This window comes from Odocoileus virginianus, chromosome 31 (assembly GCF_023699985.2).
Source record: "Odocoileus virginianus isolate 20LAN1187 ecotype Illinois chromosome 31, Ovbor_1.2, whole genome shotgun sequence".
In the NCBI taxonomy this organism is placed as follows: domain Eukaryota; kingdom Metazoa; phylum Chordata; class Mammalia; order Artiodactyla; family Cervidae; genus Odocoileus; species Odocoileus virginianus.
The window spans coordinates 8,808,448-8,824,653 of NC_069704.1; the positions used below are offsets into that span (position 1 = coordinate 8,808,448).

At 50.6% G+C, this 16,206-nt stretch overlaps 1 protein-coding gene across 8 annotated transcripts in view; it reads left to right on the plus strand.

Moving 5' to 3' along the window:
• The window catches only part of AKNA (AT-hook transcription factor), a 57,170-nt gene that overhangs the window by 19,528 nt on the left and 21,436 nt on the right, over window positions 1-16,206 (plus strand). For 7 of the 8 annotated variants that reach the window (XM_070459238.1, XM_070459237.1, XM_020906687.2 and 4 more), the window contains 7 exons: window positions 290-1,332; window positions 3,240-3,314; window positions 9,651-9,807; window positions 10,525-10,682; window positions 12,999-13,058; window positions 15,384-15,511; window positions 15,971-16,178. In XM_070459238.1, coding sequence (XP_070315339.1) covers window positions 290-1,332; window positions 3,240-3,314; window positions 9,651-9,807; window positions 10,525-10,682; window positions 12,999-13,058; window positions 15,384-15,511; window positions 15,971-16,178 — 1,829 coding nt within the window. Of the gene's footprint in view, window positions 144-289; window positions 1,333-3,239; window positions 3,315-9,650; window positions 9,808-10,524; window positions 10,683-12,998; window positions 13,059-15,383; window positions 15,512-15,970; window positions 16,179-16,206 lie in introns of all 8 variants that reach the window. The other variant, XM_020906686.2, reaches the window with a different exon arrangement.

The following is a 16,206-nucleotide window of genomic DNA, read 5'->3' on the forward strand; positions in this document are numbered from 1 at the left end:
TGACAAAGATACCCTGCAGGTTTCTGTCTTGTACAGTTGGATGGGGGTGATGTTTCCATTTGCTGAGACCAGAAACACTAGGGGGACAACCAGGTTTGAGGATTGAGGTTGGAGGAACTTGAGACCAGCAGAAGAGGTATTAGGTAAGTATTTGGCCATATGGGGGAATTTACTGGGCTTCTTGCTGTCATCCCATATTAAGAAAATGAAAGCCCAGGGGTTGAGATGACCTAGTGGGACTCAATGAGTCCAGGTCTAGTGTAAACGAAGCCATGGTGTGTCTTTCCAGAGTCTGAAGAAGAGGATGAGGACAGCCCAGAAAGTTCCAACTTGCCTCTCAGTTGGCTCCCCCAGCAGGATCCTCAAATGGACATGACCAGAGAGGAGCCCAGTGAGGCTCTGCAAGGTCCTGAGGTCCAGGAAGCTGGAGAGAGCTCCTCGAGGTTGGGGTATGAGACCTATCTCAGCTCAGGGGGCCATGGGAACACCAGCCCCACCGCTCTGGACTGGGGTCAGTCTGCAGGCTGGGTGGCTTCTAGCAAACAAGCCAGTGGAGACAAACTTCCAGAACATTCTGAGGTCAACCCAACTGTTGACTTCAGTTCGCCCAGGTCCTGGAGCAGTGGGACTGTGAGCCTCAACCACTCCAGTGACAACCTGGATTCTACCTGGGAAGGAGAGACTGATGTCCCCCAGCCCATTGCCCTGGCAGAAACTTCAGCCCAGAGCCCCAGCCACCACCTCCTCAACCCAAACGACAGAACTGAAGGAAACGTTGCTCTGGCAACGCCCACGGAATTCCAGGGATCCTCAGCACCACCCACCCAGAGCCTCCAGTGTCCTGCAGATGGATGGAGGAGACAGCCCGGGGACCAGTCCTGGAAGCAGACACGGATATCACCTAAGCCTCTCCCTTCCCGATTCACCGGCTCCATCAGCCCTCTCAATCCCTCACCTAGGCCAGCTCGGCAGGACAGGCTGCCCCCCAGACCGGGAGCCACTCTGGCTGGCCACTTATCTTCTGATGCCCCCAAGTACGGCCGGGGGCGGCTGAACTACCCACTCCCTGATTTCTCCAAGGTGGGACCCCGGGTGAAGTTCCCCAAAGATGAGAGCTACCGCCCCCCCAAGGCCCGGAGCCACAGCAGGCTGCCTGAAGGCCCTGCCAAGCCACTGATCTTCAAGTCTCCTGCCGAGATTGTGCGGGAGGTGCTTCTGAGCAGCGGAGATGTCTGCCCCGGAAAGAACCCACCTCCTACCCACCCCATAACCAGCGTGCCCCAAGAATTTCAGACACCCGAGCAAGCCACCAAGCTTGTCCATCAGCTCCAGGTAAGCCTGACTCACATCCACCCCGAGGTGCCTGCTGGTGTGGGTTGGAGGCTGGATAGGATGAGGGGGTCTGGGGGATCTGGGGGGCCTGTCCAGGAGCCCCCTGATCATGATGGGAGTGTTGTACCCGCAACAGTGAAGATACTCCCAAGCCCGTTGTTCAAAAAAAAAGCAGTGATTGCACTCATGCTATAAAGATAGGCTGTGTTTGTTTTCAAGTCTTGCAAAGAAAAATTCGAAACATACAAGAGAGAAAATAGCAATGATGAACCCCCATAGCCTGATCATACAACCATATCTACCTTTTTCATCAATGGCCTCACCTCTTCCTCCTCTCACCTGCTACTCCTGGGGTATTTTGAAGCAAATTTCAGGCACCAGATGATTTTACCCTCAAATATTTTAGTGTGTGTGTCCAACAATAAGGAATCTCTCTTAATCATCGGCCTACCTAAAACTTAAGGCCCATTCCTTAATAATAACCAATGTCTAGTTGTATTCAGATCTCCCTCTTTGTCTCATAAATGGCTTGTTTATTTCAGTTTGTTTGAAGCAGGATCCAAACACGGCTCAGATAGGTATTGGTTGTTGTGCCCTCAAGTCTCTCACCATCACCTTCTGCCTTTTTTGCTTTTTTTTTTTTTTTTGATGAGGACCATTTTTAAAGTCTTTATTGGGTTTTTTTTTGGCTGAGAGGTATGTGGGATCTTAACTTCCTAGCCAGCGATCAAACCCAAATCCCCTGCATTTGAAGACAAAAAGTCATAACCACTGGGCTGCCAGGGAAGTCCCTTCTTTGCATTTTCTGCCAAATCTCTTTTTTCTGTGTAATTTATCTGTTAAAGGAACCAGTTCTGTCCTGTAGAGTCTCCCACATTCTGGGGTTTTATGATACACCCTCTGATCTCTTTTCATGTGTCTCCTTGACCCTCTCTGTCCTGTGTTTTGCCCAGTTAGAACTAGAGGTGTTTCCAGGTTGTAGTCATTTGCTTGTTTCCCCCCCCCCCCCCCCCGCCCACCCCGATCATAGTTCCATGTGGGTAGGGATTTTTGGCCAAGAGCCCATCATAGATGGTGCCTTCAGGAGGCATTGACTGCCTGCTGGTCTCATTCATGATGTTAATGACTACTGATGGTCGTTACCTTGATCCAGGCTTTCATTGAGGGTGACAGAGTGGTAGTCCCCTGCATTTTTTTTTTTTTTTTTTTGCTGGAAATCTTCTATAAAATAAAACTTTCCTTCATTAACTATTTGGTTACCAAGGTCTCATTCACATGGAAAAGACAAGAGAAATGCTGGATTCTGTCCTTCTACTGACTAGTTTTCAGAACAATGCATCAGTTCCCTGGCCACCTTCAAAGGCAACCAGTGACACTTGTTTTTTTGCTTTTCCTCTGAAATGACTTGTTTTAAGAAGCACTTCAGTTTTGTTTATGGCGAGTAGTAACTCTGAGTAAATGCAACTGTGATTTTCCAGTCTTCTATTTTCCTACCAATGGACCCTTAGATGGTTCATTCACTCAGCCATTCAAAAATACTTACTAACACATATTACTTAACTCCTGGGAGTAGAGCCACGGGGAAGGCACATGCAGGCAGGGAGTTCAGATAGATAGCCAAGCAGCTGAGATTCTCTGTGACGGGATTATGCATCACAGTGAGCCGGCCCTGAGGCCATCGCTGCTGTCAGGGCCATAGCCAGGTTGGTGGGTGAGTGGTCCTGCGGCCTTCGACCGTCCAGAATTTGGCCATGGGGTCTGTATTGCAGGGGGCTGCTGAACTGCCACTACTGAGCCCTTTCTCTCCGAGACACCCAGAGACCCCCTTTGGGGAGGGGGTTCCTGGGGTGGAGGGAATCTCACAGTCAGAGGCCTGGTGTGTGACCTTGTTGCCCCACTTCCCACAGGAGGACTACCACAAGCTCCTCACCAAGTATGCCGAGGCCGAGAATACCATCGACCAGCTGCGCCTCGGGGCCAAGGTACTGGGCTGGGTAGGGTGGAGGGCTGGGCCCGGCCCCCCGAGATGATGCTTTTCCATAGCCACGGCCTCCTGCCTCCAGACACCCTGAGGCTAGAGGACGCGGTCCTGCCTTGTTCTACTGTGGGGTCACTGTGACCCTGGGGCGGCAACCTGCCCTATCCAGGCTATTGATGAGCTCTGAGTCCTCGAATCCTAGAATCTGGGGTGCCCAGGAATTTCACCAGAGGCTGTCCTTCTAGATAAGCTCTGGAGTAAGACCACCTGGCCGCAACTCCTGTCTCCATTACTGACTAGCTCTGTGACCTTAAGGAAGTTACTTGGACTCTCTGAGCCCCAAGGGAGTAGTGCAGAATTTCTGCTCAACCCCCGGGGCTGATACTCCCCTCGGCCTTCTCACCCACAGCCTCTCCCCCCATTCTGAATGTCTAGCGTGGGACAGGGGAGTGTGGAGGGGGATATCTGCCCCCCCCACCCCAATCCTGCCCAGTCCTCCCCCCGTCTAGGGGAGGCTGTGAATGCTGCACTTGGGACCTTCCCCTTTTCTGGGGTGAGGCAGGAAGTGGGACTTGTCACAGTCCCTCCTGGCTTCCTGCTTCCGCCTACGGGCCTCTTGCCTCATCAGGCAGCAGTGGAGGAGGGGTGGGAGCTGGGGTGCAGAGATGCAGACCCTCCCTCTCACTTGCCTGCTCTCTCAGGGCCCCTACCCAGGCTGCCCCCATTCTGCTCCGAGACCCCTCTCCCTGCCAGGAAGCTGCTTTCCACCATCTAACAACTCTTCTTCCATGACATGTTGCCGAGGCCGCCACGTTGAGAAAGCGGAGAGGCCCTGTTCTAGGAGCAAGACTTCCCCTGCGTCCCCACATCCTCCTGACACAGGCAGATCCTTTCTATCCTGGCCTCCTTAGGCACAACTGTAAAAGGGGGTTAAACATGCTTCCTCCTGGGAAGGAAAGCTATGACCAAACTAGACAGTGTATTCAAAAGCAGAGACATCATTTTGCCCACAAAGGTCCATATAGTCAAAGCTATGGTTTTTCCAGTAGTCATGTGTGGATGTGAGAGTTGGACTATAAAGAAAGCTGAGCACTGAAGAATTGATGCTTTTGAACTGTGGTGTTGGAAAAAACTCTTGAGAGTCCCTTGGACTGCACAGAGATAAAACTGGTCAATCCTAAAGGAAATCAATTCTGAATATTCATTGGAAGGACTGATGATGAAGCTGAAGTTCCAATATTTTGACCACCTGAGGCAAAGAGCCAACTCATTGCAAAAGACCCTGATGCTGAGAAAGACTGAAGGCAAAAGGAGAAGGGGGCAACAGAGGAGAGATGGTTAGATAGCCTCACTGACTCAATGGACATGAATTTGAGCAAACTCCGGCAGATAGAGGACAGGGGGAGCCTAGCGTGCTGCAGTCCATGGAGTTGCAAAGAGTTGGACACAACTTAGGGACTGAACAACAACAGGCCTCTTGGGAGCCCCTGGGCTGCCCCCTCCCACCCCCCATGTCTTAAGGCTTCTTTCAGCTCTCTGAGTCAGATTCAGGGGCAGAAGAGAGAGCTGGAGGACCACTGAGGGGGCTTGATGAGACATCCCTTCTGGGGAAACCACATTGTCATAGGCTCCTAGAAGGTCCAAGGGGAAAGGATCTGGTCATCAGGTCCCCTGTCTCATAGATGGAGAATCAGGACCCAAAAAAGGGCAGGTGTTGCCAAAGGTCAAGGTCAAGAACAGAGGCTGGGAATATCTTCTCTCTCCCTCCTTTCCTACCTTCCTCCTTTACTCTTTAAAGGGAATGAGTCTAGGTGTTGGAAGTGCTTATCTAAGAATTAGAGAATATTAATAGTATTAAAATGAAGGTGTTCGTTGGGTGCCCATGTGTGCCAGGCACAGAGTATGTATGAGCAGGGGGACTCAATGGGATCACAGCCATGTGCATCTCCTGGACATTTCCCCCGACCCAGCGGGGACTCACCATGTGGGCACGCCAGCCCGGCTGGTATCCCAGACCCCAGTGTGTGAAGAGGGAAGGCAGAAGAAGCCAGGAATGGTGCAGCATTAGCTCACCTGCTTTTGCATTCTAGAAAAAGTGATTCTTTGGCCTGAAAATTCTCCTCAAGAGAAAGGTGAGCAGAGGTCAGCTTGACTCTTCTGGAAGCAGAACAATCCTCTCCCAGCCCTGGGGACAGGAGAGGCGGGACTCACATCCCAGCGTGCTGAGGAGGACGTGGAGCCTGAGTGGGGAGGGGCCTCACTGGGTCTGCAGAGCTTGTGGAGCTGAGTTTCCAGCCAGGCCTCTCACTGTGTCCAGAGCTCTGTCCAGGCTCGGGAAACCCCAGGACGGCTTCCTGCTCAGAGCCCTCACCAGGGAGGCCAGCTCACAGAGGCAAAAGTGTCACTGCCCCCGCAGGCTGAGCTGCGGCTGAGCTGCGGCTGAGCTGCTGAGAGTCCCTTGGACTGCAAGGAGATCCAGCCAGTCCATCCTAAAGAAAATCAGTCCTGAATATTCACTGGAAGAACTGGTGCTGAAGATGAAACTCCAATTCTTTGGCTACCTGATGCAAAGAGCTGACTCTTTTGAAAAGACCCTGATGCTGGGAAAGACTGAAGGCAGGAGGAGAAGGGGACGACAGAGGACAAGATGGTTGGATGGCATCACCAGCTCAATGGACATGAGTTTGAGTAAACTCTGGGAGTTGGTGAAGGACAGGGAGGCCTGATGTGCTGCAGTCCATGGGGTCGCAAGGAGTCAGACATGACTGAGTGACTGAACTGAACTGAGGTTGACCTGGCTAGAGTGACCTTCCCAGCAGCCAGCTGAGCCACTCACTCTGCTCAGAGCCCCCAGGGGGAGGCCTGGACCCCAGGCCAGGGATGTGATCCTGGAGACACAGGCCAGGCACCGCAATAGAGGAGCAGCGACAGGTGGGGACCGGGGGGAAGGAGACTGGCATTTGCTGAGCAGTAAAAAGCTGCCAGGCCTCAGGCCAAGCACACTGCCAGGGTCACCTCGTTTGATCCTCTTCACAAGAGGAAAGTGAGGCTCGGCCAGATGGAGCGGTTTGCACAACCTTTCCACAGCCGGTTAGAGATTAAAAGTGGGGGATTAAACTCTGCCTGATTCCAGAGTGGGCACTGTTTTTCACCGTGCCTGTGTGAGCGCAGTTCAGGCCCTGGCAAGATGTGGCAGAGGCATAGAGACAAGGCAGAATGAGGATGTTACAGTGTAACAACAATAGTGATAAGTGATGCTTACTGACCACCGTCCTGTCATCTACCGCTGGGGAAACTGAGGCGCAGAGGTTAAGGGATTCACCCAAGATCACTCGACAAGCAGGTGCTAAAGCTGCGGTTTGAGCCCAATGGTCTGGCTGCAAAGCCCCCTCCTAGTCGACTGTCTTTTTAGGCTTAGGAGTTTATTTATGTATTTATGTTTTAGGTTTAACCGAGCCGAACTAGATGATCCTGGTTTCTGCCGCTCGGAGGCTGACCAGGGGGTCCCAGGACCTGGCCTGGGGGCACTGCTGGATCTGGTCCGGGGTGGGGGCAGGGAGCTAGGGCTGGACAGTAGTCACTGCCCGGGGACCAGCTTCTGATCAGAATTTATAGGAGTGCCCTGCATTGCTGCCCTGTGGCCACCTCCCTCCAGCTGCTGTCCCCCATCTCAGCTGTAGGAGGATCTGGAGGGGTTGAGACCAGAGTTACCCCAGAGAGAATCAGGGGGCGTGATACAAAACCGTCACTCCTGAAGTGTGTGTTCTGCAAGCCCCCTGGTGGAGGTCGGGGTGGGGCTGCAAGGATGGGGGAGGGGCTGGGGGAGGGGGAGGAGAGGACTGGGGAGAGGGGCTGGGGAGGTTTGTGTGTTCTGAGTGGCTGAGGAAACATTTCCTTTTCTCTCCACTCCCCGCCCCTTTCATAAAGCCCATTAGCATTTTAAAGACTGTGAGAAACCCAGCTGTGCTGAGAATAGTCCGGTTATTTAACCCACTGCTTCCCACCCTTGCTGATCCACCCTTCACGCTTAACACCCGCAAGGGAGCCAGTCCAGCCTCAGGGAGTACCATGGGATGCCTTGGTTTAAAGGGGGGCCCTGGGTCAGGTCCTGCCCGTGTCAGGAGCCAGGTTGGGAGGGGCAGGCCTGAGCAGCTCAGCGATTGCCCACACTCACCCCCAGCTCCCGCTTCCCCGGGCCCCCACACAGGCCGTTGGTCTCTCTGCGGAAACAGAGGTGCTAAGAACTGCTTGTTCCCGCTGCTCCCCCAGGCTGGGCCTTTGTGGGGCGGGGGCCAGGCCTGAGGCTAGGGGATGGGCAGGGTCGGGAAGGGGGAGCATGCAGGAGGGCCAGGCCTTCCCCAGATTTGGGTCACCCTGGGAGGAGAGGGGTGCTGGGGGGCAAGTCCCCCCAGGCGGGCTTGAGCAGATGGCCAAGGGGATTATTAAAATCCAGCTTTGTTCTCAGAGGGGCTGGGCCTGGAAGAGGGGGGAGGCAGCAGGGGCCAAGCCATGGCTGGGCCATTGTCCCTCACTTTAGAGGAGATTTCTCTGCCATGGCCAGGACGTGAAGAGCAGCTTAAACAGCGAGAGGCTGCCTGTCTGTAGGCCTGGGAGCCCACCCTGAACTGTCCACTCCTGACCTTAGAGGAGCAGAGCGCAGTAAGATAAACTGCCTGATGTCGAGGACCAGGGGGCGCTGAGGCATCACAGGAGAGTACCTTTTTTAGGGACTTGCCTCCATGAGGGCCATGTAAATAAGAATGGCAGTGATGATGGTGATAGTGATGGTGATGGTGGTGATGATGGTGATGATGGTGGTGATGGTGATGGTGATGGTGATGGTGATGATGGTGATGATGTGATGGTGATGGTGGTGATGATGGTGATGATGGTGGTGATGGTGATGGTGATGGTGATGATGGTGATGGTGATGATGGTGGTGATGGTGATGGTGATGGTGGTGATGATGGTGATGATGGTGGTGATGGTGATGGTGATGATGGTGATGATGTGATGGTGATGGTGGTGATGATGGTGATGATGGTGATGATGTGATGATGATGGTGGTGATGATGATGATGGTGATGGTGGTGGTGATGGTGATGGTGATGATGGTGATGATGGTGATGATGTGATGGTGATGGTGGTGATGATGGTGATGGTGATGGTGGTGATGTTGGTGATGATGGTGGTGATGGTGATAATGGTAGTGATGGTGGTGATGAAGTTGATAGTGATGGTGGTGATGGTGATGGTAATAATTATACTACCAATGATGACAAATATGAGGGTGATGGCTACTGTTCATTGAGCACTCACTTTGGGCACAGACAGGTTAGCTCAGTCAGCCCTTCTAGGACTCAAAGCCAGTAGCAGAGCCTCGACGTGAACCCAGGCATTACAGAGCTCATACAACAAAACCAGGGATCAGCGGACTTCCTGTTTAGAAGGCCAGATAGTGATTATTTTCAGCTCTGTGGGCCGTACATTCTCTGTGGTAACGATTCATTTCTGCCATTATAGCATGAAAGCAACCACAGACAATACATAAGCAAGCGAGTGTGGCTGTGTTCACTGAAACCATGTTCATTAAAACAAACCATAGTTTGCCAGCCCCTGCTTTAAACCACTATTTGGCACTCAGGTCTTTAACCTCAGATGGTCTTCCTTGGCCATCTGCCTGACTACCTCTCTCCCACACGCTGGACGATTACCGTAGGAAATCCATCCTCAAATGATGGAGATCTGCTACAACTGAGAAACAACTCCTTCACTTGTTGGTTTATGCACTCATTGAAACAGCTATTAGTTGCCTTTATTATCCATGCAACGGTAATTCTTAGAAATGATTTTAATAAAAAATAATAATGATTATATTATTGTAAAATGACTATACTTGCTCTCTGTTAAACACTATATTGATTGCGATATGATTAGATTATATTATAAATCACAACAAAAATTAATAAGATTATTAATATGGAAAGCCATAGACTTTGGAGTCAGAGCAGGGTTATAATCCCAGTTGGAGAGGTTGAGTAAGTAACTCAGCCTCTCTGAGTCTCAGTTCCCTCTTTTGTAAAATAAGCATGTGGTCCCTCCCTCTCAGGATTGCCACAAAGAGAGAAGGGAAGGATGTATAAGCCCTTAGCCCGGTGTTTGGCCCCCATCCATAGGTTCCACTGAAAGGCAGTATTTATTGTCCATTTTTATTTATTTATATTTATTTATTTACATTTATTATCCACCTTTACTGAGCACCTGAGTGACGGCAGGAATGAAGGTGAGGCCTCCTGGGTGGGTTTGCCCCGCCCCTGACTGGGCCTCCCCTCCCCGACAGGTGAACCTGTACTCGGACCCGCCCCGGCCCAGCCACAGCATCCACGCGGGGACGATGCCCCAGGGCACCAAGGTCTTGTCCTTCACCATCCCACAGCCCCACTCTGTGAAGTGGTGTGTGGGCCCCGCCGAGGGCCCGCAGGCCTCTGAGGCTCCAGGTGAGTCTGGGAGATGAGATGTGTCTGGAGGCTCCTCTGTGGTGGCTTCTCTGGGGACGCTTGGTCCGCCCCAGGGTGGCATTAGCTTCTGGCTGGGGGAGGGAGGGACGTGAGGCCCCTCTCTGGGCCCTGTGACTTGAACGGGTCGGACGGAGATGTGCAAATGTCAGCTTTGAGCCAGAGCAGCATGGGTGAAGCCCTAGCTCTCTCTATTTAGCAGCTGGATGGTCTTGGACAATTTGTATGACAAAGCACATCATCACAGCGGAGCCCATATCGGGCTAGACCCTGGCCAAGCCTTGCCAGGCACGGTCTCAGTTAATCACAGCAGCCTGGTGAGGCCCCCGCTGGTGTTACCGCACTGGCAGTTAAGGCGACCAAGGCTTGGAGAGGTGACGACATGTAGGTCACACCGCTCCAGAGGAGGGTCAGGATTTGAACCTCCATCCTTCTGAGTTGAAGCCCACACTATTGGCTGGGAACCCAGAGGTCTGGCTTGGCTCTAGCTGTGTGATCCAGCTAGAGCCGTGTCCTTGCCTATAAATGGGGTCAACATTGCCCAGGTCACTTCCTGGGGCTGGCTGAAAGATGGGGAGATCGTGAGAAAGCTGAGCTGTTACTGGAGGATGGAGGTGGTGGTTTTGAAGTTGACCACCAGTCTCTCAGCCCCAGGAAGGACTGTTCTTGGCCCCAACGTGTAGTGACTGTGTATTCCAGGGTCACCATCAGCTGGAGGAGACCTGAGCCCCTCCTCACCCCCCAGCATGCCTGCCCTAGGGTGGCTTCAGGAAGATGCAGGGGGCATTGCCCAGGACCAGCCCTCAGCGGAGCGGGCCCAGGAGCTGGCTTCTCAGGCCAGCCGGTTCCTGACCAAGGTGAGTGGAACCCCAGCTTTGCCCACGGGAGACAGACTTCACTCGAAGAAAGCAGAGCCTCCGCCCGCTCAGGTGAGGGGCTGTCTGTGTGCCAGGCTCACTCATCACGCCCCTGCAAGAGTTAACTTGGGACTTTCCTGCTGGTTTTAGAGGCCACGAAGCTCTAGCCTCCTTGTTACCCAGTGCTAGGTTTAACTTCCTTTTTGGCACTGTGTCTCATCAAACTCTCTCTAACTGTGCTTGAAAGTATCTCCTGGTTCACTCATGGAGACTTTCAGCCTTTTCAGGATTCTGGAAGGGTTATGGAACCTTTACTCTCCCTTTTCCTCTCTGGATCACCCGACTTCTCTAGGTCCTTTCATTATGGAATCAACTCTCAGTTACTTCTCAAAAGGCCTTTTCATTTTCATCGAAATAACTATGAATTTCTTATTGTTTATAACTATATGCTTGGCCTATTTCCAAAAGTACTTTAAAGCGGCTTAGAAAATACATGCATCATAACCACATTCTGAAAACAGAAGCGAGAAAACTGGGGTAAAGGGGAAGTACGTGTAGGGACAAAAATAAGATGAACTTAGGGAGACATGAATAAACAAAGACCCTGAACACTTTATCAGATTCACGTTTGGCTTTGAACTTCCTAGTAGTCAGTGCAAAAAGGGAAATGCAATAGTTATATCACCATGTCCATAAAACAAATTCTTTCAAAGAAACACTACCATTCTCTTTTCTTTCTTTCTTGGTAACAACTTTACTGAAATACAATTCACGTAACGTGCAGTTCAGTCATTTAAAGTTAATGCTTCATGGCTTTAGTATCTCATAGTTGTGCTGCCATTAACACGATACGATTTTAGAACATCTTCATTACCCACTAAGAAACTCCATATCCATTAAGCAGTCACTTCCTATTCCCCTTCCCCCCAGCCCCAGTCAGCTGCTCATCTACTTTCTGTCTCTTTGAGTTTGCCTGTTTTGGACATTTCATATAAATGAATTCGTGTACCGTTTGTCCTTTTGTGTTTGGCTTCTTTCACTTAGCACCGTCTTTTCAAGGCTCACCCATGTCGTAGCAACATGAACTTTATTCCTCTTTATCACCGCCATTCTGGGTCCTGTAACTGGAGAGACATTTCTCCTGTCCTGTGTGCTGTTAAGCATCTCAATACTTTCTTTACATGATTACATGTCAAAATAATATTTTAGGTTTATAAAATATCTCATTAACATTAATTCACCTATGTCTTTTCACATCTTTAGTATGGTTACTGGAACATTTTAAATTACATACGTAGCTTGCATTATGTTTCAGTTTTATACGTTATATAAGTTATATAATATAATGTAATTATATTAGGAAAAGTTGTATATTATGGCACTGATCTAGAGCTTTCCTAGAAATCCTAGAAATCTACAAATTGTCTTTGCCTTTTTTCCCCTAATTAAAATTTTTTTTGTAACTGTAATAGATACTCATGGTAAAGACCATCACACCAGGACAAAGAATACATTCAGTGAAATTTTCTTTCCCACTCTTGCCCTTCTGCTTTGTACCAAAGGTTTAATGAACACACATGTGTTTATAGAAATGATCACATAAGTATATACACTATATTGTACCTGGGTTTTTTTTTTTTAATATCCCAAATTCGTATATTTGTGAGTAGGCAATAAATTCACTTTGTTCAAAGTTCAGAGAATACATATAGTAGGTTTATATGGTGGTGTCCTCCCACACCATCCAGTTCTCCTCCCCAGAAGCAGTTAATATTTTAGTTTCTTTCATTCTTCTAGAGATAGGTTATAATATATAAGCAATTGTATTTGCATTTTTCCTTTTTTCTTCTCTCTATATTTTATAACAGATGGTAGCATACCACACATACTGTTCTGTACCTTGATTTGATGCTGAAAAGTGGTTCATGGAGGCATTTATACATAAGAACACACACACATACCTTCCTCCTCTGGATGGCTGCATACTATTCCATGGGTAGTCATCCGGATTGTTTCCTGTCGCCCCATCCCCACCAGGATGCAGCTAATATCCTGCCTCATAGGTTTCATGCACATGAGTGAAATAAAATCAAATCCTGGAAGCTCCGCTTAGGTTTTTCCCAAGGCTGCCATGGCCAGAGCCAGTGCTGGAGCCTGTTTCTGGCTTCTGCTTCTCTGTGCTTGTCAGAAAACCCACGTCTCGCGGCGGGACCCAGCTCCCTATGCCAAAGTGTGACTGTGGCTAAGTGTGGGAGTCGGCAGAACTCACCTGAGCCTGGATTCATGGAGCGTGTTTCTTTCCCCTCCAATGCCCAGGTGGAGTCCTTTATAGAGCTGATACACGCAGGACGGCTGACACCCCGGGACCAACTCAAGGTACTGTCCCCTGCAGAAGACGCCCACGGAGCTGCTAGGCGACTGCTCTGTGTCTCCAATGACTGCACAGTCTCCAAAGCCTCGTTTGCTGCAAGACAGACCGGGGAATCCCAGACACAGTGTCTCCCTTTTGAACAGACAGCCCCCACTTAGCTTTCCATGATAATGATCGCTAGAGTACAATAGTCGCCACTTATTATGCAACGGTCGTGGTGTGCCAGGCTCTGTGGCAAGCCCTTGATGCACATTAATTCATTTTATTGTCATAAAAACCTGGCGAGGCAGTTACAGTCATCACCCCACATAACTGGGATGAACCGAAACCCAGGGAGGTGACTTGAACACCACACGGCCAGTAGGCGGTACCGCCCAGACAGAGATCTGTCTGAATTCCAAGTCCAGGGTTGTAACCACTGCCCTGCCCAGCTTCCCACTGATTATCCTGCCTGTCGGCAACCAGGAAAAGGCATTTTCTTTTTAAATTTTCTTTACTATAAAAGTGATTGCTAAAGCTTGAAAACTGGGGATGGGGAAGTGAAGAGACCCCCTAATCTAACCATTATTGGCTTATTTCCTTCTGGACTCCAGTATTTCTAGATAACTATGGTCACACATAAAATTTAGATTTTTGCTGCATCAGACAGGGTCCCGGGAAGGTGCAGATGGAGCTCTCAAAGTTGCGGGTGTAGGGATCAGCGAAGGGGCTGTTAGCAGGGGTGAGGGGTGTAGGCAGCAGCCTCAGGGGGTCCGACAAGGGACAGGGAAGCCCAGGGACTCACACCTGCCTGAAGCTGTTCTCTCCCAGGTCTCTCCTCTCCCACCCTCTGCCCTCTAATAGATGCCTCCCCTAGAAAGACCCCAGGGGAAGCCAGCAGGTCAGGAGCCCAGCTGATGCTCAAGGCATAGAGCTGGGTGAGGAGAGGAGCCAAGGGAGGACTGGGAGGGGCAAATGCAACATACCTGGTTTGATAGTTTTTGCTGTTATTATATTAGTAGTTACTGTGTTGTTATATGGACTTACCAGGGGACACTAGTGGTAAAGAACCCACCTGCCCACGCAGGAGGCGTAAGAGACGCGGGTCCAGCCCTGGGTGGAGAAGATCCCCTGGAGGAGGGCATAGCAACCCACTCCACTATTCTTGCCTGGGCAGTCCCACGGGCAGAGGAGACCGGCAGGTTACAGTCCATAGGGTTGCAAAGAGTTGGATACGGTTGAACTGACTCAACAGGCATGCATGTTGTTATATAGATGTTGCAGACATGCTCCAATTACAAGATATGTCACATGGATCATATTGTCTCATTGAGTAGAGAGTCAAGGACCTTGAAAACCAAAATTATCCCCCCCCCCCCCACCCGCCTCTTCTAATTCCTCCATATCCAGGGAAGTTGAGAGCAGCTGGAAGATCAAGCTGCGCTGGGGATGAGGCTCTAGGCTGTCCTTGGCCAACCTCAGTTGTCAGGATAGAATGAGTGAGATGAGGATGATAAGAAGTCAGGGATAATGATCCTACCTCCCATAGTTCTAGCTAAGAGTTAACTACTATCACATTTACTATGGGAGCCTCGTGTAGTGGTTGGGACTATGAGTTCTGGAGCTCGAGGACCTGGGTTCAAATCCTAACTCTACAACTTGCTCACTCACTGTGTGACCTTCACCAACTTAAGTAACCTCTCTGTGCCTCAGTTTCTTCCCATTTAGATGAAGATGATAAATTACCCCTCTCATTAGGGTTATGTTGAAGATTAAATGAATAATGCAGCATCCTTTAGACAAAGACTCAGTGCTCCGTAAATGTTAGTTATCATTATCAATAGTATGATGATGATGATAATACATCTGTTGGGTGTATTATCCAACAGGATGTATTGGATTCAGGAGAAACCAATAAAGATTCAGGAGAAGAGTGACTAATATTCCAAAACGCACAGTTTTGAGAATCAAATATGAGGAACTAAGGCCTCTCAAGAAGTAGGTCTTTATAGCGATACAGCAATAGTATATTTGACACTGTAACCATCATGGAACATCAGGGTTCTTATGGGTCTACCCAGGGAAGACTGGCACCCTCTGGGGCTCATGCCAAGGCTCTAAGCCATGCCTCTGTCCTACCAGTCTAAGGGCAGGGAGATCAACCAGGGCAAACAGGTTCCAGAGGGTACCAACCCCAGCCTTCCAGACACTCGGGAGCCCAGAGGTCTCTGCAGTTCAGGGTGAGTCCCATAGCCATCCCACGCACCCACGAGCAGCTCATCCACTGTGTCTGCAAGGATGGAGCCCACAGGGCCTGGGCACTCAAGTCTTGCTGGCCTGTCTGGTTTCAGGTCTTCCAGCAGCTAAAGGCTGCCCACGCGGCCCTGGAGGAGGAGTACCTGAAGGCCTGCAGGGAGTGGCACCTGTCCCAGCAGCCTGCTGGCTCCAAGGGGACACCCAGGAGATTTGATCCTAACAGGTACCTGCTGGGAAGGGAGGCCCAGGAGGACAGATGGGCCAGGCCCCAGGTGCCCACCCGGAGGGGCACACTTCATCCTTTTAATTCACACACTTGGGGAGCAGGGAGAAATCCCATCCCAATTAGCAGCATGTCCAGATGGGGGGGTACTTGAAGGCTGAGATCTGTGTGCTTTTAGACTCCCTGCCATGAGAAATACCCTTGGAGATAAGAGTGGAAGCCCCTCACTGGAGAATGGGGAAACTGAGGCCAGAGGGGGAAGGGATTTGCTCAAGGTCCTACACCCAGTTGGTGGCAGAAGGGAACTCGGGCTAAGCCTCCTTATTCCCAGTGAAGTCTACTTTTATCTTTTTTATTTATATTCTAAATGATGATGTCAGGTGGGCCCTCCATGGGCATTTCTGGGGTCTCTGCTCTAAAGCACAGCCTTTGAGACCCGCTGATGTTTCCTTGTTCCAGGGAGCTGGAGGCAGAGATATTCCAGCTGGGAATTCGCCTGGATGAGCTGAAGGACCTCATGGACCACAACGAGCAGGAGCCTGGGCGAGTCGGGTCAGACTTGGCTTCAGGCAGCCCCCCAGCCACGCCCTCCCCCCACCAGCCAACAGACCTGCCCTCTCCTTTGGAACAAACCTGCACGCCGGGCATCCAGACCCTCGGCCCTGAGGTACCTGTTTGCCCAACCATGTTGGACT